Source organism: Barbus barbus, assembly GCF_936440315.1.
Source record: "Barbus barbus genome assembly, chromosome: 38".
Lineage (NCBI taxonomy): Eukaryota > Metazoa > Chordata > Actinopteri > Cypriniformes > Cyprinidae > Barbus > Barbus barbus.
Window position 1 is genome coordinate 6457932 of NC_136716.1, and position 26767 is coordinate 6484698.

At 39.1% G+C, this 26767-nt stretch overlaps 1 protein-coding gene across 2 annotated transcripts in view; it reads left to right on the forward strand.

The window, feature by feature from the left end:
* The first annotated feature begins 3095 nt into the window (after positions 1–3095).
* The window catches only part of LOC306857353 (tumor necrosis factor receptor superfamily member 16-like), a 45322-nt gene continuing 21650 nt past the window's right edge, over positions 3096–26767 (forward strand). For both annotated transcript variants that reach the window (XM_079397261.1, XM_079397262.1), the window contains exons 1-3: positions 3096–3419; positions 8537–8678; positions 26053–26412. In XM_079397261.1, coding sequence (XP_079253387.1) covers positions 3387–3419; positions 8537–8678; positions 26053–26412 — 535 coding nt within the window. In that variant the 5' untranslated portion in view covers positions 3096–3386. The remainder of the gene's footprint in view (positions 3420–8536; positions 8679–26052; positions 26413–26767) is intronic.

Here is a 26767-nt window from a genome sequence, read left to right on the forward strand (position 1 = left end):
AGAAGCCCCGTCATGGAGCTGTGAATCTGAAGGATCTGGAGTGATTCTGGATGAAGGAATGGTCTCTGATCTCTTGTCAGGTGTTCTCTAACCTCATCAGGCATTATAGGAGAAAATGTAGAGCTGTTAAACTGGCAAATGGAGGTTTCAAAATGTATTGAATAAAAGGGTGCCATTAATTGTGGCCAATGAGTATTAGAGAAAAACATTTATTTCATAATGATATTTCCCCCCATTTTAAATTCTTATTCTCCAATGAAAGGTTAGAGTTTTGTGAATTTTTTAAATGAAAGATCAAAAGGATTAACAATGCAGATTAATTTTCACAGCCTTCTTTGATCATATTTACAGAGGGTGCCAATAATTCTGACCACGACTGTATGCCAGGTAGCTGTATAATCCAGCCAGGCTTCTCTGATGGTGAGATCCTTATAAACAAGGAGAGACAACTTGCCCTTTTACAGCTTAAGAGTAAGTGTAAAATCAAGTGTAATATTGATCAGACATTTCTGGACAAACGTGGGTAATGTCTGATAGCATCTTGTGGATGTATTAGCCTCGGGATGTGTAATGTAAATAGTTAATTTAGTTTCACTGAACCATCCAACCATAATTTTTATAATGGAGCCACTCAGAGTTTCTCAGAGCCCTCTGTCAAGCCTGCCCACACTAGTTTCTCACACCGCCACAGAGATTCCTGCCACAGGGGTCCGGGCCTCAGAGATCCATGTCACGGATACATCAGAGTTTTCAGTTCTGGCCACATGAGCTCCCTTTCTCAGCCGCTTTGGTCCCACAGATTTAGTCAGGGCTGCTCCAGAAATCCCTGTGAAATGTTCCTGACATGAAAGTATTTTGATGCCTATTTCAGAGCGTTGCTGGTCCCAGAGGTTCTTCTCCAAAGGTTCCCTGCTAATACATAAATATATTACATCTGAGTGCAACAATAAAACACAATGTTTGTGGAAATATACACAAAATGTATTGGTTTAGTCAGGAGAGCAATATTTCTGCTATGCTTTCGCTTTAAAGTTTTAGAGAGGTTAAGCCTCTTGTTGTACTGGTTTATATTTATCAATTTGCCGGTCAACAGCTTGTTCATTTGAGTAATACAGTGTCAAGTGTCTTCCTTCCTCTCACAGGACTACCTGCTAGACAATAACCAATGTGGAATTAAAAGTGGCCATTCAACTGAAACTGCCTTGCTGTCAGTCACTGAAGTGCTAGAGTGTGAGAGCTGAGTCTAAATGTTCAGTTCTCATTCTGCTAGATCTATCTGCTGCATTTGATACTGTTAATCATCCAAGCCTTCTGTCCACCCTCTAATCGCAGCAGGGCATCACCGGAAATGCACTCCACTGGTTTGAGTCTCACCTCACAGGTAGCTCCTTCAGGATGTCCTGGGGAGGTGAGGTATCTAAATCACATCAATTGGTCACTAGGGTGCCTCGGGGATCAGTTCTTGGGCTCCTCCTCTTCTCTATATATGTGACCCTGGACCACAAAACCAGTCTTAAGTCGCTGGGGAATATTTGAAGCAATAGCCAAAAATACATTGAATGGGTCAAAATTATAGATTTTTCTTTTATGCCAAAAATCATTACGATATTAAGTAAAGATCATGTTCCATGAAGATATTTTGTAAATTTCTTACCGTAAATATATCAAAACTTCATTTTTGATAAGTAATATGCATTGCTAAGAACTTCATTTGGACAACTTTAATTAACGGCGATTTTATCAATATTTTAATACCCTCAAATAGTTGTATCTCGGCCAAATATTGTCCTATCCTAACAAACCATGCATCAATGGAAAGCTTATTTATTCAGCTTTCAAAATTGACACTTAAGACTGGTTTTGTGGTCCAGGGTCACATATACTACATCACTGGGAACCATCATTCATATATGTGTGTGTGTGTGTCTTCACTTTTTCTGTTCTCTTTTATCCTTATCTCTGCCTTCCTAACTTCTACTATTTGAACGTTGACTGAAACCTTGCATAATTTATTGTAAATCACTTGATGTATTCCTCAATTGTAAATTGCTTTGGATTAAAGCATCTGCCAAATGAATAAATGTAATGTAAATGGAAACACAAAGCCAGGTAAGTAGAGAAGGTCAGCCACACCATTTAAAATAGAGACAGATGGTTAAGTAGAAATGCTCTGAAATATAAATATAATCAACTTTATGAAAATCGTATTAAATATGTTATCTGTGTTATATTTAAACTGCAACAACATTGTGAAATTTTAAAAGCTATGAATAGCATGATAACAGATACTGTACATTTGGCCATCACAAATGCATAATTATATAAAAAGATCTGAGGTGCATTATCGGCACGAGAGACTCACGACTAGTAGATTCATAGTATAATTCGGTTATTTTACCGAAATACACTTTAATAATTCTATAAAGACTTGTTTTAGAGCTAGGAGAGTGGATACATACATCCGTCCGCAAGACTCATGCAGTTTTTAACCGTGTGAGGGAGAAAAGTTACAATTGCATCTTTAAGTGTCCAAACTACTTTGTGGACAGGTGTAGGCTACATAATGGAAAACAGACCCTTACCTGAACTCTGACACGTTTATATAGTGTGTGCGCCCTCTAGCGGAGAAACTTTAGTTTGAGGACGAGGAGAAGATGTTTCTTGTTACGTTGTTACGGTTTAATATTTGATGAAAGCCCAATGCAACTGTCAGGTCACATGATTTATGAGCCTCTTACGATTTTACCTTATTATACGATTTTAACTTACCATACTATATAATGAGTGCATTATTTACCCCAAAAAAGCCACACTACAAGTCCAAATGATGACAATAAGTTTAGAGATATTTTTCAATTATATTATGCTTAAGATACTATAAATATAGAAATAACGACGTGGTTGTCTCACACCAACGCCAAAATTATGCGTGAATATTTGTTTCTTTTTAATGTACGAATTTATTGTGTCGTTTTGAGTTGGATGCGGATGGGAGGGGAAAACTCTGAACTGACAAATTAGAAAGACTGAGAGAGAGAGAGAGAGAGAGAGAGAGAGAGAAGGAGGTGATCTTTCTCTCCTTTCAAAGCTGTATCAGTGGACACGCACACTTGCACAGATTGCAGTTGCGTCTCATATATGAAGAGACTCTTCACACCACAACCATCAAAAGAATTCATCTGTAAAAAGCGCACTCACTTCCACGATTGCTCAATAATGCTGCACGCTCACTTGTGAAACTTCAGCGGACACGCATGAAGATCAGAGCGATTTCTGCCTTTGAGTCTGTGAAGGAACTATGATGCTTAACTTATTATTTCAGAGCGCATGTAAAAAGTGAATAATCCATCCGCAGTCTACTTCATCCAGGACGCCCTTCATCCAGCATGCTCACCCTGACAGTAGTATTTCTTCTCGTGGTGAGTACACTGTCTCCAACTCAGATGCAGTTCTAGTACTTTTTCCTGCTCTTGTCAGATTTGAGAAAGCAAAACATCATTTATATAGCAGACTGTCAGGGAATGAAGACTGTCACTGTAAATTAAGTCATATTAAAGAATTATATGATTTTTGTGTCTTCTGATTATGGAAATTGTTTCAGATTAGAATTGGAATTACCTGTATGTTTGTTTATTTAGTGAGTGATTGATTTTGATATATTGATAACACTTTGACACACAATTTGATTCTTTTATAACACATATATAGTTTATAATATTATAGTTTATGCTATTAAAGATTATAATCAGTATAATAATGAACTATAATCAGTTGTAATAATGCATTACAATACATGATCAAACAATGCATTCATTCAGGCATGTTGTAATGCTTTAGAATTGTTTATGAAACCATTAAATATATTATGAAGTGTATAATAAGCCATCATGAACAGTTTTATTATCTAATGCATCATACAATGAGGCTTCAAGTTCTGTTCTTTTTTTATATGATGGATAACTCTGATCTCGTCACGCCCACTTTGACAGACAGCACATTGTGTTCTTTCACTACTCTTACCAGCTCAAATATAGTTATTTATAAGTCTAATTGTTATTTAGTTTGTGTGGGTGGGTTGAATGAGGGGTGTATGTGTGTGCTATTGAAGCAAAAGCAGTATCAATAATGATAGACAATTCATGAAGTACACCACACAACTGCAAGCACATCTGTGAGCTTAACTGCTTTATTTTGTCTTTGTACCAATTTCCTGATAGAGACATGAATTGTGGTCACATGCCTTGTCTTGTTTTTGAACTGAAGCTGGAGCTACACCCATCTGAACGGCATGATGGGTGTGTGGGCAATAACTATGTCAGCGTGCATCCTTCATATTAGCTGAATTACTGTATGTTTTTTTTCCATAAAAGAAGTATACAAACACTTTATAGGTACTACAGCTGATTTTTCTGGATGTTTTGGTATTTGCTTAGAGAAAAAAGTACATGTAGACATATTAAAAGAAAACAAATAAGAATCTGTTTGTTCAATGTTCATTCGGTTGGCACACCAACAAGATCTCAAGACCCACAGACTGTTTGCTGTCCACATATCATGCAAGTTTTATATGACATGAAACCTTCATTTGTCTTAGACACACAAACATAGATTTAGCAATTAATGAAGAACGTGCCCTTACCCTTGCAAAAGTTACATCCACAAAGCAAAGGTATTCTGGGTGGTCGGTATGAAGTTGTTGCTTACTGGCCCAACTTAAAAAATTATCTGTAAGGTTTTTGTCCATAGGTATAACTAGAAGTTAAAAAAGTTGACCCTAAATGTGGTTGGAACTTTTTATTATGCAATTCTAAAGGGTTTACAGGCATGTGGAAAATGTGGAAAAATAAGAAATTACACAGGTCAAAATAGGTCCTTACACAATTGAAAATTCTCCTCTGGTCTCATTGCTTCTGGAAAATGCTGTAAATCACGTAGCATTACATTACAAACTAAAGCAAACCAGAGAGAAAGAGCTCCATTAGCTCCACTATCCTCATTAGTGAGAGTCAGCTTTACCAGAACAGTAGACGACTTTGAAATGTTGACAAGTGCCAGCAGGCTAGAAGGGTTAAGAGTTAAGTGCATTCAAGCATACAAACAGCAGCTCTCAAACATCAGGTTGGCTTTGTGACAGAACGGGAGGGAGAAACATTCTGTAGGGCTGACAAATACATCCGCATGATATGCGTATCTTTTTTCCATTGGTTATTCAGTATGTGCAGTCACGAAACTCTCTATAAATCACTTAGGTGGTAAAATGGTGTGAGTGTTTGTGAGAAATGTGAGAACTTTGGCATACTTGCTATTCGTATTCCTCTCCACACATGTACCTTTTTAACATCACTCACTTTATACTTAGGGTTAATACATTTTTGAACAGAACTCATCTTGCACTGTTTGTGCTTCAGACAGGAATGATACATAAAATCAAGCGTCTTGTTAAGGAGACTTGTGTTATTACCTTTCTAAGCGATCAAACTAATAGTTTTTACTAGGTAGGCAATAAAACAATTTAAAAAAAAAAGTTGTTCATTTGAATTTTCTATTTATTAAACAATCCTTAAATGTATCACAGTTTCCACTAAAATATTAAGCAGAACTGTTGTCAACATCAACGATAATAAAAACCATTATTGATAATTATAATTGAGCACCAAATCAGCATATTAGAATTATTTTTGAAGGATCATGTGACACTGAAAACTTGAGTAATGGCTGCTTTACCATCACAGGAATAATAAAGTAATAAGCCCCAAGAAGCCATGGTTTACAGTGAATTTATAACAGCTAAGGCGCGTTGTTAGGCACAATGCGATTTTAATAATATATTTAATTAAAAAACGTTTTTTAAAATTGTAATAATATTTCACAGTTTGACTGTTTTTCGTGTATTTTTGATCAAATAAATGCAGCCTTGGTGTGCATAAAATACTTTTTTCAAGAACCATTATTAAAATCTTAACTATTCCAAACTTTTGATCAGTAGTGTAAATGTATATAATTTATATTAATAATGTATTATTTTGAGGTATTTATTAAATTATTGTGTGCCTATAATAAATAAAATGTTATTAAAAATTTGTAAAATAAAATAAAATAAAAAGGGCCTTACTAAAAGTGTCTCTTGCGTCTGAGGGTGTTAGCGATCGCATTGCCAAAATCCACTCATCACATGGTGGTGATTTTTGCAAGGCAAGCATCACTCACTTCTCTTTAGAAAGTGTAAAATACTACACTGAAACTTGATATGAACATTTATGAACACCAAACAAATATTGGTGATGAATGCATTTAATTAGGACCATTCTTAGGAGTATGATTAATGAAAGTCAACATGTTCTGAAACGTTACACTGACTTTTTCGCTACTGATTGTATCTACTTAAACAGCGCTGCACAAGTTGCAGCAGCTTGGCCTGCTGTCAGGATGAATGTGATTGCAAACAGGTTCTATGACATGCATCGTTGTTTGTGACCCTTTACACATTTCTACAAACATGGTAATCAGCAACCTCATAATTGCACACAAATGCTGTGTGACCAAATCTCTAGAGTTATCTGTTTGCGTCATGGGCTGCTGAACTTATGGGGGGTGTTGAACTTTACCTGATTTGGAATGCTCCTGTAGGTGTGTGTTTGTGTTTTTATGTGAGTGAGGAGGAGGAGGAGGAGGTTGCCCCATGCCAGGGGGTAATGAGAGGGACAGCTAGAAACGATGGAATGTTAATTTGTGCTTTCTCAACCTCTTCTTCTCGCTCTGCTCTGTCACTTCTCCAGCTGACTCACAAACGCCTTGAGGGAATCTTCTAATCTGTCTTTCTTTCACTCTTTATCTCTGTCTTTCTTCGCAATCTTCTAAATGTCATTCCTCACACCTGTGTCAAACGTCATAATTCTGACAGCCTCTCACTCAGCCAATCAGCTTTTGGCATTCATGTTACACCCTCAGACATCAGCTGCTTTAGTATAAGGCTTATGGTGCCTTCAAGTTATGTTGGAAAAATCATATTGATGGGATGCTCACCTGAATAGCATGACAATGTCAGTTTTAGAAGTAGTAAATAATAATTTCTCATCATGAGAATAATAAAATGTATTCCAGAATTTTTTTTAATACATAACTATTTAACGCTCACTGAAAAGTAAAATGAATGAAAATTAGATAAAAAATAATGAAGTTTTAAAAATATAGTTGCAAGACAGAAAATGCGGATACAGTCTAGTAAAATGCATTTATTTCTTTTTGAAGCTCTCTGATTCTCTCTAAAGCAATGCTGTTGACAGGCATAATCAGACATTACCAGGACTAAATAATTTAACGAGTCTTGTTACACAAATATTATTTTTGGCTCTGAGTCTGTGTGGGAAGTTGTCGGTTTCTGGGATTGCATACCCTGGAGACAGACTCAACCAAAGCAAAGACACGGGAGTGGGAAAAGTCTGAACGGTCAATGGTTTCTATCTATATCTACATCTGCAGGATTTTTTCAAAATGTTTCCCTTAAATTGTTTTATTTCTTTCAATTTGTAAAGCTTTAATATTATGTCAGCTCACAATGCTAACTTCTACCAGTATCTACACAGTAGTTTTAACAATTAAAGCTGAAGTCATTTCTGTGCCATCAGCAGCAACTCATTTTTTTAGATGCCAAATATTGGCAAATTTTTCCATTTTAAACTTTAGTTTATGTTACAGCAATGTAATATGCTATTGGTGGTCCGAGGCTGGTGGTACAGTATTAAGGCACAGTCACTTTTGCAAAACTTTGGTAAGATTTCATGGCCAAAGTAGATCTATTGTCAATAACGTAGCAATTCATAAAGCACTGCTTGCTCAGTGGTCGTTTCCAAACTAAGCAGCTTTATATTGGTAAACCCAGCAAATTGTATGTTAAAGTTCAACAAACTTGACAATGTAGTAACTGTATCACTGAAAAAGTAAATAAATAAATTAAAGTAAATAAAATGAACTTTAAAGGAAGTCACACTTCGAGATATAAAGTTGCCATTGTGAGACAAAAAGTCACAATTGCAAGATACAGCCACATTATGGGATATAAAGTCACAATTGCAGTAATGAGAAAAAAAGAGTTGCAATTGTATAAAAATATTTACAGCTGCAAGATATTAAGTTAATATTCATTAGAAAAAGCTAAAAGATTAACAAACAGGAATCCAATGTGTAATCCACATTCACTGAATTTCGCCAAACAAAGGTAAATCTGACTGTATCTCTGGTAAAAGGACATCTTTACTGTATACAGCATTTTATTGGACGACATCATTAGTATGAATAGATTTTAAATGCGTTTATTTGATCAAATATTATTTTGTATTTCTGTATTTGCTCAAACTCTGCCTCAATTAAAGTCTCAATGAAACGGAAGCAGTGGCAGGTCTTTTCTTCCATATTGTGACGTACCCTATATCAGAGTGTATGTATTTTTAAAAATGAAATACATTTTAAAATACATGGGTGAATCGTTCAAGTTAAATTTTCATATCATCCTTTAATTTTCCCCTCTTTATTTTTGTAGGGTGAAGTCTTGTCTACACAGATTTCATGTCCTTCAGGGGCATTCACCACCAGTGGGGAGTGCTGCAAACAATGCCAACCCGGGGAAGGGATGGTGCAGCCCTGCGGAGCGACACAGACAGTGTGTGAACCATGTCTTGACAGTGAGTATCCACAGAGATGTTGGTCGTGGCGTTGCTAAAATGAAGCAGCTGCCTTATTTAAAATGCCATTTCCTGTGCTGAACTCTCACTTGAGGGGAGGCCGAGGGCTTTTGAGCTGTGAACGGTAATTAGCAGAAGAGGAAAAATGCTTTTAGGAAATGAGACTTGACAAAACATTGTCTGGAGAGCTCAGAGACCAATCTGAGTGTTTTCAGTGAGCTCTAAGTGAGATTAATTAAGGCACAATCCAGTGGTACATGCATTTGTTGTACTGGCAGGGTCACGTTACAGAGTGTTTGTACCAAGGTTTGGGGGTTAGAGTTTTTTTTATTTACAGAGGCTGGTCCTGAGCCAAGTCTGCCAGAATCCCACCACTTCCAAGAATCCCACCATTCAATTCAATTCAATTCAAGTTTATTTGTATAGCGCTTTTTACGATACAAATCGTTGCAAAGCAGATCTACAGGAATTTAAGTTTCCACATTATATTTATATATTGCAGAACCTTAATATGTTTGACTTATGGCAAAATTTGGCAATTCCAAAACCATCTCCCACATGTCTGCTTGCATGACCCAGCTGAACAAGACAAGATAGAAGAGAGATAAATGGAAATAGAGAACAAGTAGCAAGAAATGTGACCAAAAATAGGCATCCTTGAGTTTCATGCTCCCTTAAACAAAAAAATTGAAAATAAAAATAAATGAATGAATAAATAAATAAATATAAAAAAAACTTAAATACAATAAATGATATGTGTATTTGTGTAATATTAAATGTCACACTGTGTAAGTCAACACAACACAAATTTGCGACAAAAGATTATTAAAGCATAAAGGTAAAACTTTTAATTTGACATTATTATAAAGTGCACTTTTTAAAATTCTACTTAAGTGTGTTAAACATAGTCATAATCTAATAGCTCTCTCATAGCTTACAGTCTTATGTTTCATTTATGTATGGATAACTACAATGTAGTCATAGGCCTAATATTCAGCCCAAAAGTCAAATAACAGTTCAGAACTTTATTTTTTATTTTATTTAAAAATATTTTGCATAAACATATGTTAAATATTTTTACATAAACAGAAATATATAGTGTTTTGACACATTTTAAAGTTATGTGAAAAAGACGCAATGTAAAAAGATGTATCTTATTTGACACATTGGTCATGCGGCTCTCTGGACATTCTGCAATTCTTTTTTTTTTTTAAAGGAACCTTTTACTCAAAAAAAAAAAATGGAATGAAATCAGACCTTTGGACTGCCGTTTGAATGTTGAATGCTTCTTCTAAAATGCAAACACAAATGAAACACTTGTTGACATGCATTACGAGTATAGAGCTATAAAATTATGGATAGCATAACTCAGATCACATGGTCTGAGATGAGAATGAGAACATTTTAAGAAATTATTGAGATACTGTAGAAGAGAGACATGAGTGAGGCTACTGATGTCTTTTTCTCAGGAGTAGGAGACTTCAGGAAAATCTCTATTTGCTGTGCATCTAACCTTACTGATGTCTAGCAGATATTAAAGAAATTGAATTTGTGATTTTTTTTCATGTAGGATAATATCGTATAAATATCCATTCAACATATTAATCACACAGACAGATAACTTAAACTGACCTACTCTTGAGTTCTGTGCATATTCGTTTTTTTGTTAATATTTAGTAGCCTTGGGTGAAGGTCACAGGAAGGCATGTCCACCAAGACCTCCTGTCATTCAATACAACCCCAAACATTCTTCCTTCTGTAATTCCTATCTCTTCGTCAGGTCTTCCCTAAGGGCCTTTGCTGGGATCTGCGTTCCTCATCAATCAACTTAACCATTACATGCTGAAAACCCCAAACTTTTCCTTTCACAGCCTCACAAGTCAGCAAATTCTGCTTGACAGCACTTCAGCAATAATGTGTTGACATGTAAAAGTAGCATTTGGGATGGTACTGGAATGAAAACAGCTGTTTAAGAAGTAATATTTTAAGTTAACTGGCTCATATTAATTCCTGACACATAAGCGCTTTGAAATGTCAAAGAACCAGGTGTTCTATTATTATTATTCACTAGTCAACTCCACAATTGACCTTCTCTATCAAAGGGGGGAAAGAAAATTAAGTGTCTTGACAAGCCCAACACAGCAACATTGGCTCAACCAATGATGTGAATTTGGGATGTATCAGCACAACAGCACAATAATAGTATTTACAGTGTTTATAGGTGACTGTGTTCAGCGGATGACTCCGCCCAGTTACCTACCGATTAATATTAGCTATCGCCTGTAGCTGCAGGGAGATTGTGAAGTTTACCTTCATCTGCCTAATCTTTACTTGCAGTTGTCACTACAGGCTCCCATCATTGGGCTGTAGATGAATTCATGACTCTTTAGCTTCAGTATTTAGCAAACTTGTATTGATCATATAGTGTCTAATGCTCCAATACAGTGATTTTAGAGTTTAGTTTAATAAGACAAGACATTAAAGATTAAAGTATATTTTGGGTACACTTGTGAAAAAGAAGTTTACTTAATTGTGCTGAATGTACACGTTAGAGTACTTCAAATCTTAAAAGTATATTTAAAAAATTGTACTTGCAGATAATATAATATTGCTGAAATAAAGGGCCACTTAAGTGTACTTGAAGTACTACACTTTCATGAATATGTTTCTTAAAACACTTAAGTACACTTTTAAAAATTAATGTCATGTCAAATTAAATGTTTTACGTTACAGTATATTTTAAATCATTGTATTTTAATAATCTTTTGTCAGTCTTTAAATAAGTGCACTTATTTTGATGTGCTGACTAACACACTAAAGCATATATAAAGTACTTGATTATAAGCTTAACTGTAGTGTGTTATAAAATATTACATTTACAGTTCAAATAAATGAAATGCACTAAATCGCAACGTAATATTTAGAAATATAAATGTAAATATAAACACTCAACAATCTCAAATAATGTAAACTAACTGCATTTAATATAAATTTAAACTATAATACATTTTCATTTAATTGCAAATAACTTGTAATTCAGTGTCCAAAAACATTAAGTTGAGTTTGCATTTAAGTATATTCTCTTAAAGTATAGTATATAGCAAGTGCTCTTTTTTTTTAAATATGTTAAAGTGTACTTCTACTTTACAAGGTTTTGGTAGTTTGGGTTATAGGTGTGCTGAAACTACTCAGCTGAATTGAAAAATCTAGCTCGTGAAGTGTTAAAAGTTGTACATGTTTGGTAACTATATGAATTCTAATCTGAAAGGACATGTCAATTTTCATTATTAATCCAATATATCAGCCAGGCTGATTAGTCAGATCGTATTTGGCCATTATTGGCACTGGTCAGTAACTGTGCTCAATTTACATAAGTTTTTATTGCATTCAATGTCAGTGTTCCAACTGCCTTTTTCATGAGTGATGCAATTTTTCAAATGTTTAAAGTAAATTTTGAGTAAATATTGTGTACAAGTTAATTCAGAAGTTATGCATGGTAACATCTAAATTAACTGGTTTTATTCAAGTCAAAAATATTTAAAATTACAGAATCAATTTAAACACATCCGGTTATAACCAACAAAACTCATTTTATGGGTTAGATCAAGTAGAAACAGCTCTTTAAGCTAATAATTTATAATTTGGCTTTATATTGGCCATTTGCCAATGCTCTTCAAATATCTGTATCGCATCAGCCATTAATAGCCCACATCAGCTGAACAGATAAACAGATGTCTTTTGTCTCATATCTGTTGTTTTGAATCTGAAGACATGAGTAGTATTATCAGCCGTACTTGTTACTTAGTTCTCTAGCAGTTCATACTAAAATAGTGAATGTACTGCAGGGTTGGTGTCCTTTTTTTTTGGAACTGATAAACAGAAGCTATTGACAGAACATTACCTCAGCACTTTATAGTCCTAATGTTATTTGACACATAAACTCCATGACTTGTATGGTTGAGAACACCCCCACACATTGGCCGTCTGTCATAATGCATAGACATGCATTATTTATGGCTAGCATTATGCTAATGGTTCTCAAAGGGTAGAGATCAGGAGAAGAGTAGACTCAGAGGGAGAGAGGCTGAGTGGACGGGATTTCATCTGCAAGAAATGCACAGACTACCCTTCACAGTCTCCTAAATACTGTTTACACAACAGTAAAAAACTCTTACAAGGCTGTTAATACTAACTACTGTTTACACAACAGTAAAAAACTCTTACAAACCTGTACCCCGCCCCCACCTCGGGTACTCAGACCACATCACTGTTATGCTAATCCCAGCATATAGACCACTTCTCAAACTCCCCAAACCGGTTCAAAAGCAGATCACAGTATGGCCAGACAATGCCACCTCAGCACTGCAGGACTGCTTCCAGGACACAGACTGGAACATGTTTAAAGAGGCAGCCACCTACAACAACCACACAGACCTGCATGAGTACACTGAAACTGTGACTGCTTACATCAAAAAGTGCACTGATGATGTGACAGTCACCAAGACCATCACCACACGTGCAAACCAGAAGCCATGGATGACAGCAGAGGTTCGTGGGCTGCTAAAGACCAGAGATGAAGCATTCAGATCAGGAGATAAAGCAGCCCTCAAAACAGCAAGAGCCAGTCTGTCCTGTGGCATCAAAAATGCAAAACGGTCATATGCTCAAAAAATCAACAACCACTTCACAGACAGCAGAGACACACGGAGGCTGTGGCAAGCCATTCAGACCATCACTGACTACAAGCCCCTGCCACAGGCCTGTGATGAGGACACATCCCTCCCCGATGCACTCAACCGCCTTTATTCACGGTTTGAAATGCAGAATGACACACCTGCACAAAAACTGCCCACACCTCCCAACGACCGGACGCTCTGTCTGTCTCCAGCCGACGTAAGGAAGACCCTATCTAGGATTAACCCACGCAAGGCTGCGGGTCCTGACAACATACCTGGCTGTTTTCTGAGAGACTGTGCTGCACATCTGACAGATGTCCTAACAGATATCTTCAACACCTCGCTGAGCCAGGCAGTCGTCCCCACATGTCGCAAATCCACAATAATCATACCGGTACCAAAGAAATCACCAGTGTCCTGTCTCAATGACTACCGTCCCATAGCACTGACTCCAGTCATGATGAAGTGCTTTGAGAGGCTAGTCATGCACAACATCAAAAGCAGCCTCACCAACACACTCGACCCGCTCCAGTTTGCATACCATCCAAACCGCTCTACAGACGATGCAATTTCCTCCACCCTCCACCTGGCTCTTACCCACCTAGAAAATAAAGATGTTAGAATGCTGTTCATTGACTTCAGCTCGGCATTCAACACAATAATCCCACAAAAGCTCATAAATAAACTAAACCTGCTGGGCCTTAACAACTCCCTGTGTAATTGGATCCTGGAGTTTCTAACCGGAAGACCTCAGTCAGTCCGTGTCGGCCACAACACCTCGAGCACTACCACACTGAGCACAGGGGCCCCACAAGGCTGTGTGCTCAGCCCGCTGCTCTTCACACTGCTGACCCACGACTGCACTGCCAAGTTCAGCTCCAACCACATCATCAAGTTTGCTGATGACACAGCAGTGGTAGGTCTCATCAGCAACAACGATGAAACACACCATAGAGAGGAAGTGACACAGCTGGCTGAATGGTGTGGCACCAACAATCTGTCTCAATGTGGAGAAGACAAAAGAGGTTGTGATGGACTTCAGAAGAAACTCTGTTGACCACCCCCCACTGACCATCGACAGCTCGACTGTGGAGAGAGTCAGCAGCACTAAATTCCTGGGGGTGCACATCACAGAGGATCTCACCTGGACCACCAACACCATGTCACTCTCCAAAAAGGCACAACAGCGCCTACACTTTCTCCGCCGGCTGAAAAGAGCAAGTTTCCCTCCACCCATCCTCACCACATTCTACAGAGGCACCATTGAGAGTAGGGGTGTGCGATATGACGATTTTTGATCGTGGACGATAAAAATGTCTCCACGATCTGCTTTTTAAGAAATATCGTTTATATAATATTATATATATTCTGGCGTAATATTCTGGTGCCTCTGTCTCTATATACTGTACAATAGAGCCCTGCGCGGGACTGTTTTCTTTAACCCGCCCCCGCCCGCTCCCACTGAATTTCTGACCAGGACCACCCGCTCCTGCAACCTACCAGTTCCACTCTCGCCTGCGCCCGCAATGTTTGTGTCCACTCCCGCCCGCTCCCGCGGACTTTCTCTCAGAGCTTGTGAAAAATGTTCAGAAATACTCAAACTAAATAAGTTAACATCCAGAATAACAGGCTTTAAACATGATTGCGTTCAAATAAGATGAAGTAATGCTAAACCAAAGCACCACACGTGACAAAAAACATTGAGTATTTTTTATTACCGTTATAAAATATTAACCGTTGAAACAAAAATATGGGCACCTCCGTTTTAAAACGTAGAGGCTACTGCATGATACACACATGCAACAAACGATTAATTAAACGATTAACAAACAATTTAACTCCTAACAGACAGTTTACCTGTAAGTAGGCTAAATAAGCCAAATATGAAATAACTTTAACTTATTAAATAAATAAACTCACAGAACTTAGAAAATAGGCTAGATATAATTTAAATTAAATACAAAACGAAATAAATAAAATAAATAGAATGCCTCAAGAAATCTCACAGTTCCCTATCAAGGGAACTTCGAACTGCATCCTCTAGAGGTCGCTATGGGGAACTCCATCTACGTGACCCGTGTCTGAAGCATATATACAAAAACGCCAAATATTGGCTGGCGACAGCCTATGACGTCACTCCCGGTGCGACCACAGTATAAAAGGGCGCCGGGAGAAAGCGTCATCCTCTTCTTCGTCTTCAATGACAGTTTTGTTTGAAGCGTGCATCTTACGAGGTAAGTATGCTTTACTTTGTAATGGCGAGCACTAGCAAGGCGTTTGAGAGATGTGTGCATCCGTATCCACGTTATCTGATGCTTGATGACTTACATGATCTTTGCGTCTTTGGTTTGCGCGCTGCATGTACTGCGAGCGTTTTTCTAAAAGCTCCGCTCTCGTCTGTCTCTCTTTTCGAGGAAAGAGGAGCAGCCGTCTGCTTCCCGCGGTTCAGGACCCTCCGCTGCTGAAGCACGGAGGAAAATGAGCTCTTGGGGTTTGCAGGTGGTTCTCGCCAACGAGTTATAGAAGGGATTTTCCTTCTCGCGCTCGTCTGCCGCGAGCGAGGGCGAGCTGTTGGATGACAATGATGCGATTTCGCTGACGTCATCTGAGAAAAAGAAAAACGCTGGAATGTTCAGATTCGCTAGTATGTGTGTTTTATACCATTCGAACTAACCTTCTTCCAGTACTGCATGCTGGTATCAGGTGTAGTGCTGAGCAACTTTATTACAATGCTTTGGCTCTGAGGAGCAGCATTTTCTAGTCTGGCCCTTTTGTTCTTCAAACGAGGCCATGATAGGTGCTTAGAGGTTTAGGTTAGAACTGCTCACCCTTATTAGGGTTTTAAGTAGCAGTTTCCCTGACCCCTTGTTGCCTTCTGTTCAGCTACCTATTACCCTGATACTATTTCCAGCAGCTTGTTCGGGTTGTTAGGTATCCCTCGGTTTGTAGGTCGAGCTGGCTTTGCTCCCCTCGCCTAGAATATGGAGGGTTATTTATGAGCATGCCGCTCCCTCCTGAGTGTCTGAGCTCTCATGCTGAGAGTAGATTCTCCGCTCTCTAGAGTTTTATCATGGTAGAGCTAGTTTTTGCTCCCCTCGCTGTTGAGGGTCACCTTGAGTATACTGCTCTCGTATGAGCGTGTGAGTTCCCTCTTTTGCTGTAAGTAGAGTTCCGCTCCCAGAGCTTTGTTACTTAACAACCTGATCCTCGTTGCTGCTGTACCCCTCCGAGCTCTACCCTGTTGGTCCAGCTGGCACTGCTCCCCTCACTTAGAGGGTTGCCTATGAGCATGCCGCTCCCTGCTGAGCGTCCGAGTTTCCTCTCATGTGAGAGTCGAGTCTCCGCTCTCAGAGCTCCGTTATTCAGAAACCTCAGCACGTCAGGCCTTTCTCTAGGCCTCCTTGTCAGGTTGCTCTCATAGTTGGTCGAGCTAGCATTGCTCTCCTCACTTTAGAGGGTTATTTATGAGCATGTTGCTCCCTTTCTGAGCTCTCTTTGTTGGGTGAGCTGGCATCGCTCCCCTTATTTAGAGGGTCACTTATGAGCGTGTCTCTCCCTTCTGAGTGTCTGAGTTCCCTCTCATGTTGAGAGTTGAGTTCTCCGCTCTCCAGAGCTCTTTCTTGGTAGAGTAAGCATTGTTCCCCTCATTTAGAGAGTCTTCTATGAACATGCTGCTCCCTCCAGAGAGCATCTGACAATACGGTTTCTAAAATCCATATTTGGTAAGTGCGCACGCTAGTCTCTGTGCACTTTTCTAAAAACCACGCTGTGGTAAGATCGCACACCAAGTGTTTTGCGGTCTTTTCTAAAAGTCCTGTATGGTATGGGTTACGCGCTGAGGCTTCGTCCCATTCTTTGAGTTGGTTAGGCCTCGGTTTTTACCTTAGGCCCCACTCTACTCATGTGCTGAGTATCCTCTCTGTCTTGGTGCCGCTCCCTTATGAGCGTCTGAGTTCCCTCTCATGCTGAGAGTTAAGTTCTCCACTCTCCAGAGCTCTTTCTTGGTAGAGCTAGCATTGCTCCCCTCACTATGGAGGGTCTCTTATGAGCATACTGCTCCCTCACGAGCTCTCGTTGTTGGTCGAGCTGGCATTGCTCCTCTCTCGATAAAGGGTCAACTATGAGCATGCTGCTCCCCCCAGAGAGCATCTGATAGAGAGAAACGTTATTTAAATCCATGTTATGGTAAGTGCACACGCTAGTCTCTGTGCATTTTTCTAAAAACCACGCTGTGGTAAGATCGCACACCAAGTGTTTTGCGGTCTTTTCTAAAAATCCTGTATGGTATGGGTTACGCGCTGAGGCTTCGTCCCATTCTTTGAGTTGGTTAGGCCTCGGTTTTTACCTTAGGCCCCACTCTACCAATGTATGTGCTGAGTATCCTCTCATGCTGAGAGTTGAGTTTTTCCGCTATCCAGAGGTTTTCGCTCTTCAGAGCTATGCCTTGGTAGAGCTAGCTTCGCTCCCCTCATTTGAGGATCACTTATGAGCATGCTGCTCCCTCTAGAGCATTTGGAGAATAGAATTTTCAAATCCATGATTATGGTAAGTGCACACGCTAGTCTCTGGGCACTTTCTTAAAGCCACGCTGTGGTAAGATCGCACACCAAGTGTTTTGCGGTCTTTTCTAAAAATCCTGTATGGTATGGGTTACGCGCTGAGGCTTCGTCCCATTCTTTGAGTCGGTTAGGCCCCGGTATTCACCTTGGGCCCCACTCTACTCACGTATGTGCTAATATCCTCTCATGAACTGAGAGTTAAGTTCTCCGCTCTCTAGCTCTGTTTTTGGTAGAGCTAGCATTGCTCTCCTCTTTATAGAGGGTTACATATGAGCATGCCGCTCCCTTCTGGGCGTATGAGTGCCCTCTCACGTTGAGAGTTAAGTTCTCCGCTCTCCAGAGCTCTGTCTTGGTAGAGCTGGCATTGCTCCCCTCGCTATAGAGGGTTACTTTTGAGCATGCTGCTCCCTCACGAGCTCTCTTTGTTGGTCGAGATAGCATTGCTCCCCTCTCTTAGAGGGTCACTTTTGACTATGAGCATGCTGCTCCCTCCAGAGAGCATCTGATAGAGAGTTACGTTTTTTAAAGCTAGAGCATTTGGAGAATAGAAATTTCAAATCCATGATTATGGTAAGTGTGCACGCTAGTCTCTGGGTACTTTCTGAAAGCCACGTTGTGGTAAGATCGCACGCCAAGTGTTTTGCGGTCTTTTTCTAAAAGTCCTGTATGGTATGGGTTACGCGCTGAGGCTTCGTCCCATTCTTTGAGTCGGTTAGGCCCCGGTTTTCACCTTGGGCCCCACTCTACTCACGTATGTGCTAGTATCCTCTCATGAACTGAGAGTTAAGTTCTCCGCTCTCTAGAGCTCTGTTTTTGGTAGAGCTAGCATTGCTCTCCTCTTTATAGAAGGTTACATATGAGCATGCCGCTCCCGTCTGAGCGTCTGAGCCCCTCTCATGCTGAGGGTTAAGTTCTCTGCTCTCAAGAGCCTCGCGATAGAGGGTTACTTTTGAGCATGCTGCTCCCTCACGAGCTCTCTTTGTTGGTCGAGCCGGCACTGCTCCCCTCGCTATAGAGGGTTATCTATGAGCATGCTGCTCCCTCCAGAGCATTTGAAAAGAACGATGTTTATAAATCCATGTTATGGTAAGTGCGCACGCTAGTCTTTGTGCACTTTCTGAAAGCCACACTGTGGTAAGATCGCAAACCGAGTGTTTTGTGGTCTTTTCTAAAAATCATGTATGGTATGGGTTACGCGCTGAGGCTTCGTCCCATTCTTTGAGGCGGTTAGGCCCCGGTCTCCTTGGGCCCCACTCTACCTATGTATCCTCAGTGATACTATTTGAACGGGGGCTACTACTAAGGATCTGTTGATACAGTTCCTTCAGCGAGCTCTTGAGCAAGCAGTAGCCCCTGGGTGACAGGCCAGGCTTAGTTACTATCCTAAGCGCTTGGTCGTATCCCCTTAAAGGAATCCTTCTTTCTGATTCCAAGCCTTGAGTTTTACCCTAGGTCCAGGAGGTCCGGCCTCTATCAGGTAAGTTCCGGGGTATGAAACTCAGGCCTTTGGCCGAAGGGGATAATGTCACTGACAGCCGTCAATTCATCCCAGGGACAACTCCTTTATCTTTTGATAAGAGTTGATGCTTAGTGCTCGCCTTTGGTATGGCATGCACTTCCCTCAGCATGGCGGCGTGGGTATATCGTTCCCCATAGCGACCTCTAGAGGACGCAGTTCGAAGTTCCCTTGATAGGGAACGTCTTAGGTTACGTATGTAACCATGGTTCCCTGAGAGGGAACGAGACACTGCGTCCTCTAGACTTTAGGCCATGCTTCGGATGCATCTTCAGACGAAGAAGTGGATGACGCTTTCTCCTGGCGCCCTTTTATACTGTGGTCGCACCGGGAGTGACGCCATAGGCTGTCGCCGGCCAATATTTGGCGTTTTTGTATATATGCTTCAGACACGGGTCACGTAGATGGAGTTCCCCATAGCGACCTCTAGAGGACGCAGTTCGAAGTTCCCTTGATAGGGAACTGTGAGATTTCTTGAGGCATTCTATTTATTTTATTTATTTAGTTTTGTATTTAATTTAAATTATATCTAGCCTATTTTCTAAGTTCTGTGTGTTTATTTATTTAATAAGTTAAAGTTATTTCATATTTGGCTAACGTTAACAAAACAACAAAGCACAAAGAGAAAAATCACTCACTATTCTTGACTGAAAAACTTTAATACAGTTGCTTTAGGAATCATTTTAGGAATCATTTTTATACTTGTTCATTCAATTTCATTGAATGCTCCTGCTAAATACACCTATTTTACCTGAAAATAAAGCACTGTTTGTTTTATTTGTATATTATTCAAGTGTTGAAAAATTGTCATTCCGCTACATGTGGGGACATACAGTGGAACGAAATGTCATGTCTCGCAGGACCACGGTGCTACATAAATACAGACATACAACAATGAAGTAAAAAACACTATAAACCTATACACTACTAACCTACTGACAGATTTAACTATAAGTATACTATATATATATATATATATATAAGTATTTACCCTATACAAACTAAAAGAATAAAGGATAAAAAAAAACAACTATACGAATGCTTCACATAAATATTACCCTATACAAACTAAAAAATAGAAGATAAAAAATACAAACTATACGAATGCTTCACAAATACTGTACATGTGCAAAGAGAGACATTTGAGTCAGCAGCATGGTTGGGGAACAGTGCAGGATGATTTGTAGTGCATGAGCATGTAAACATACATATATTGCTGAGTCTTTTGTGAGATTGTGCACACGAAGCAGTGTGTGTAAGTGTCCATAGTGCACATAGTGTAAAGTGTAAGTGCACATAGTGTAAAGTGTAAAGTGTCCATTACACATTACAAATATTATGTGTATTTGTAATGTGTATCTTTGTTCTTATTTTTTAATAAGAAAGATAAAATAATGACAAAGATGTTTTATCTTCGCCCACTTTGGCCTAAATATCTGCCATGCATCTTTGTCTTTCTAGTTTGGCTGTAATGCTCAGACAACTTGTAAAACCAAAATAGTAAAACTAACATCACAAAGAATCGTGATAAAATCGTGAATCGTGATATTTCTAAAAATAAATTGTGATATGATATTTTTCTCATATCGCCCACCCCTAATTGAGAGTGTGCTGACTGCAAGACCCTCCAGCGGACAGTGAACACAGCTGCAAAGATCATCGGTGCCCCTCTCCCCTCCATCCTGGACATTTTCCTTACACGTTGCTCCAGCAAAACCAACAGCATCGTGAAGGACTCCACCCATCCCTCCCACAGTCTCTTCCAGCTCCTACCATCAGGAAGACGGTACCGGAGCATCAGAGCCCGCTCCGCCAGACTGCTCAACAGCTTTTTCCCCCAGGCTGTGAGAGCCCTGATCTCAAACCACCCCGTCCCCCTCTGAAACCCCATGCAAACCCCTACCTCCTGAAACATGGACCACCCCCCACCCCAAAACCACCTGTAGTAACACACTCTCCTCTATGTGCACTTTACACTTTACACACACTGCTGCGTGTACACAATCCCACAAAAGACTCAGCAATATATGTATGTTTACATGCTCATGCACTACAAATCATCCTGCACTGTTCCCCAACCAGCTGTTTGACTCAAAATATCTCTCTTTGCACATGTACAGTATTTGTGAAGCATTCGTATAGTTTGTACTTTTATCTTCTATTTTTTAGTTTGTATAGGGTAAATATTTATGTGAAGCATTCGTATAGTTTATATTTTTTTATCCTTTATTCTCTTAGTTTGTATAGTGTAAATATATATATATATATATATATATAGTATACTTATAGTTAAATCTGTCAGTAGGTTAGTTGTGTATAGGTTTATATGTAGCACCGTGGTCCTGCGAGGCACGACATTTCGTTCCACTGTATGTCCCCACATGTCCCCCAATAACTGGCCCCCAGAAGCCAACACATTACCCCGTTATCATTAGGGCCATTAGCAGCTCCAGCACACAGGGGAACCCATAAAGTGCAAACTCTATTTGTCCAGTAAAAAGACACAATACTGTTTCATCCTCTCTAATGGGTAGATTGTAAGGATAACTGTGGCATTAGCAGGTTATCTTTCTCTCTGCCACTGTCTGGTCACTCCTTCCATGAATATCCTGCCTCTGGCATATACTGAAACACTTGATATGGTATGGGACACTGAGGCGATGTGCCCTAAAGAGGGGCTAGCCACAAGAGTTGTGCTGTCTTACAAACACACATACATATACACGGACAAAATAGCTTCCTGAATAATTTAGTGATAGCTAGACCTCTATCCACTAATATATCTGAATAGGATGGAGGATGGGAATACAATACCATAAGCATGCAGCATTAGATATTTGCTCTCCACTCTTTGCAATACTGACATCATAATTTCTTATAGCTTCCTGTAGATTCTAGATATCTATGAGAATACATGTGGTCAAATTTTTCATTTTTATTGTTTATTATCTGTGTCCTGTCCTGTTGCTGTCATTCTGTCGCACTGTGGAGCTACTGTCACTAAAACAAATTCCTCGTATGTGCAAACATACCTGGCAATAAAGCTCATTCTGATTCTGATTCTGATTCTATAGTTGTGGCTGCATGCATGCATCCACGCAAGGTACCAATATTATTACATTATTACTAGCCAAACCCTAAAGGTAACATTATTGAACCCTTTCAGAGTAGTTTTGGAATTTATAAAATTTAGTATTGGTTTCATAATCAATCACACTTATTTTGGAAAAATATTTATCTTTTAACCTTGTAACATTCAAAATGTTTTGCAGTTGATTGTAATTGGGTTGAAGGTGAATGCAAAACTGGCTAATAACAACTGAGCCTATAAATATCATAAAACTGAGAAATTAGATTTTTATCCTATAATTGAGTTGAAATATTGACATTTACAAAGCTAATGTAAGTGATGTCAAGCACAGCTTACCAGCAATCATACACTCATTCACATCCTTCTTTCCACTCTCTGAAAAAGAAGTCTCCAAACTCATCCTTTCCAATCATCCTGCTTCTTGTCCTCTTGATTCTATTCCATCTAATTTCTTTCTAGCCATTTCTGCCGTCTCACTTACATCATTAACACATCCCTTCACACTGTTTCCCTCAGAATTTAAACACGCTCGAATAACTACTACCCACTCTTAACCCAGCTCTTTTAGAGAACTACAGACCTTCCTCCTTTCATTGCAAATACACTTGAACGAGTTGTGTTCAAACAATTCTCTGCCTTTCTCAAACATGAAAACCTCCTGGACAGCAATAGTCTGGCTTTTGAAGTGGACATTCAACCGAGACTGCCTTGCTCTCAGTTGTTGAAGCCCTAAGACTGGAAAGAGCAGCTTCCAAATCTTCAATACTTATCTTGCTGGTTCTGTCTGCTGCTTTTGACATGGTTAACCACCAGATCCTCCTGTCAACCCTATTGGCAAAGGGCATCTCAGGAAATGCACTCCAGTGGTTTGAGTCTCACCTCTCAGATAGGTACTTCAAGGTATCTTGGAGGGGTGAGGTGTCCAAGTTGCAACATCTAGCTATGGGGTGCTTCAGGACTCAGTTCTTGGACCACTTCTTTTCTCTTCTCTGTCATCACTAGGTTCTGTCATTCAGAAACATGGCTTTTCATATCACTGGTATGCTGATGACACTCAGCTTCACCTCTCATTTCATCCTGATGATCCAATGATTTCTGCTCGCATCTCAGCTTGTCTAACAGACATTTCTGGCTGGATGAAGGACCATCACCTTCAACTCAACCTTGCCAAGTCAGAACTGCTTGTGGTTTCAACAAACCCATCACTTCATCACAATCTCACTATTCAGTTAGGCACATCAACCATAAATACTTGAAGCATCTTGGAGATGTTGCCACAGTTCTTCTGGATTTAGTCTGTTGTAGCAAATTATAGATCAAAAGGGAATTGTATATAAATAATTACAATTAATTATGATTAATTACAATTATTTATATCGGCTGACAGTAATAACTATAGCAGAATTAAATTGCCATCAACTGATCTGTCCGTCCAGCGAACATTCAGTGCGAGTTCATATCAACTCTAAGAAAGGATATTTCTTTGGTCACAGAAAATACTTTCCTATTAATGCATTAGAGCATGTAGCGAGGGTCAAAATCGTAATGAGACATTTAATTTGCAAGGCAGAGCCAGAAACTTGTGCACACAACTTTTATTAACTAAACACTAACGCAAACTAGTCTAACAAACAAAAAACAAACATACAATCACTCATACATGGGGAAAGGGCAAATGAGAGTTGATGGATGAAACCATCAGGAAACCGGAGAATGAAGCTATGAAAAAAGTCAGTTAACCACCTGAATAAAACCATCAGCGCCATTTATAACGGGGTCTATAGCTTATACTAAACCTCTGTTTCGTTTAGTTAAATGTACGATACTTGCAATGCCTTTGGTCGTTGAACGAGTGTCCGGATGCAGTCTCGGATGAAAGTTCTGATGGTTTGAAGGTTTGGTGGTGTTGGAGTTCTTCAGGTTCTTCCGGGTTTGAAGGGTGATGAACTCCAAAAGATGTTATTCTGGCTCGGTGGTGATTGGGATTTTCTTCACAGGTAGAAAAGGAAAAAGAGCTAAGAAAGAGATCTGCTGAGATCTGAGGATTCTTGGTTGATTGGAAAGTCAAGGCTGCAAGGCCTGGCACAAAAACTTAAGGGTCCAGAAGAGTTGTAGCTCACATCCTCCTCACCCTCTTATGATCTAACAGAACCACAGACTGCAGGGGCGTCACTGATGTGAGAGCTTTATCTGCTATAGAGGTCACACCTCTGGGGAGTCAACGAGCCTATGGTGACTTGAACTTTTGGAGGGAAAGTTTATGACTCTTTGTCTCCATGCATGGTAATTTGCATATGAACCGGATTGGAAGTTGATATGCAAACTATTAAAGATTCTTAGAACACTTATATGTTGCATAGGTATCAACATATACACTCTCAATTAGATAATCCGAAGACGAATTGATAGAGACCAAACATGATATAAGTGAGCTAATAGTAACTAGTGTTCTATCATAAGCATGCATAAAACAGTATACAATATACAAAAACATATACAAGAACATCAATAATATACATAATGACCTGAAGATATGTGTGTTCATTCAAAGAAAGGTTTTTCTTTGAATTAATTAGAGAAGAGTCAATTTTTATGGCATAATGTCTTTTTCCTAAGGGGAAACGAAGTGAGTTGCTCTGCCTGCATTCCCTTGAGCAATAAAACAAGTGTTATCAGATGGTTTGCCATGGAACCAGAGGCCTGTTCTGCCTTTCTTAGGTGTTAGATGCATTTTGGGGGAAGGGTCCACAGACCCTCATAGTTGGCCCTTTGGTTAGGTGAGGGGGCATAAGAGATTATTTGTTAAATATAACAAATAGTTGTGTGTCTGATTGGTCCAAATGCTACACTGTCTCAGTTTGTTCTGTTTCTTCATGTCATTCCAGACAGACTGGAGGATGATGAGATCAGATCTCTTTGTGGAGCACTGGCTGTTGTCAGACTCCTTGTGCAAACAAAAATCTTTAAAACAATTAATGTCAAAACAAATGTTTGGAAATGTAAACTGATATTTCCCACTGACACACTTCAGCAAAATATAGAAATAACTGACTCAAAACCATTTCTTAGCTGGTGAAAATACTAATGTTCTAATAATTTTGGCCATCACTGTATATTTTTTTACACTTGTGTATGTAACAGGGTTTAAATGAACTGTTTTAGTATCATTAATATACTATGATATTTTAATTGATTTGTTAATGTTTTGATTTACATTTTTTAATATGTTTTCTATTTTACTTTTGTTACATTTTAAAAAAATATATATTTTTAGAAAAATTTGATTTTTATTCATTTTTAATAGCTTTTACTAAGTTTTTATTTTAGTTTTTGAATGAAAATAAGAAATGGAAACTAACTGAAATAAAATGTTTAATTTTGGTAAAGTATTTTATTTTCAGCTCATTTTTATTTTATTTCAGATACTGAAACAGTTTTATGGTAATGTAATTATAGTAACTGAAATGCACAACTACAAACTTTGTATGTTCAAAGAGACTGTCTTCTTAACCGTTTCTCCTTCTGTCTTCAGGCGAGACATTCTCAGAGAACTTCAGCCACACGGAGCAATGCCAGCCATGTACACCATGTTCTGAATTCACACGCATGCTGACGCCCTGCACTGATGCCAACGATGCGGTGTGTGTCTGCGAATATGGGTCCTTCTTGAGCAAAGTGACGGGCCGCTGTGAGGCCTGCACGATATGCCCTGTGGGCAGGGGTGTGCTGATACGCTGTAATTATGACCAAGACACGATGTGTGAGGAGTGCGTGGATGACACGTATTCAGATCAGGAGACCTCTTTTGACCCCTGCATGCCCTGCACCGTCTGCGATCAGCCTGAGATAGAGTTGAAAAGCTGCACGCCTTACAGTGATGCTGTCTGCCAAGGTAGGAGATTCAAGAATAAAAATCAAATAGAAGTTGTAAATAGATGGGTTATCATGACACAGTGGGACAAACAGATTTCTGTTACTCAACTTCTTGCTTGATTTTAAAATTGCTGGCCAAGAAATTGCCCTGCTTTATATGTTTAATACTTTTTCATAGTTGTAGTTTATAGTTGTATTTACTAACTGTTTACTATTTTTAATGTTTTTGATAGAAGTCAAATTGATGTTTTTTGATAGAAGTTGATGTTCTCTTACTGTATGCTCACCAAGGCTGCATTTATTTTTTTATATACAGTAAAAACAGTAAAATTGTGAAATACTGTTACATTGTAAAGAAACTGTTTCTATTGTAT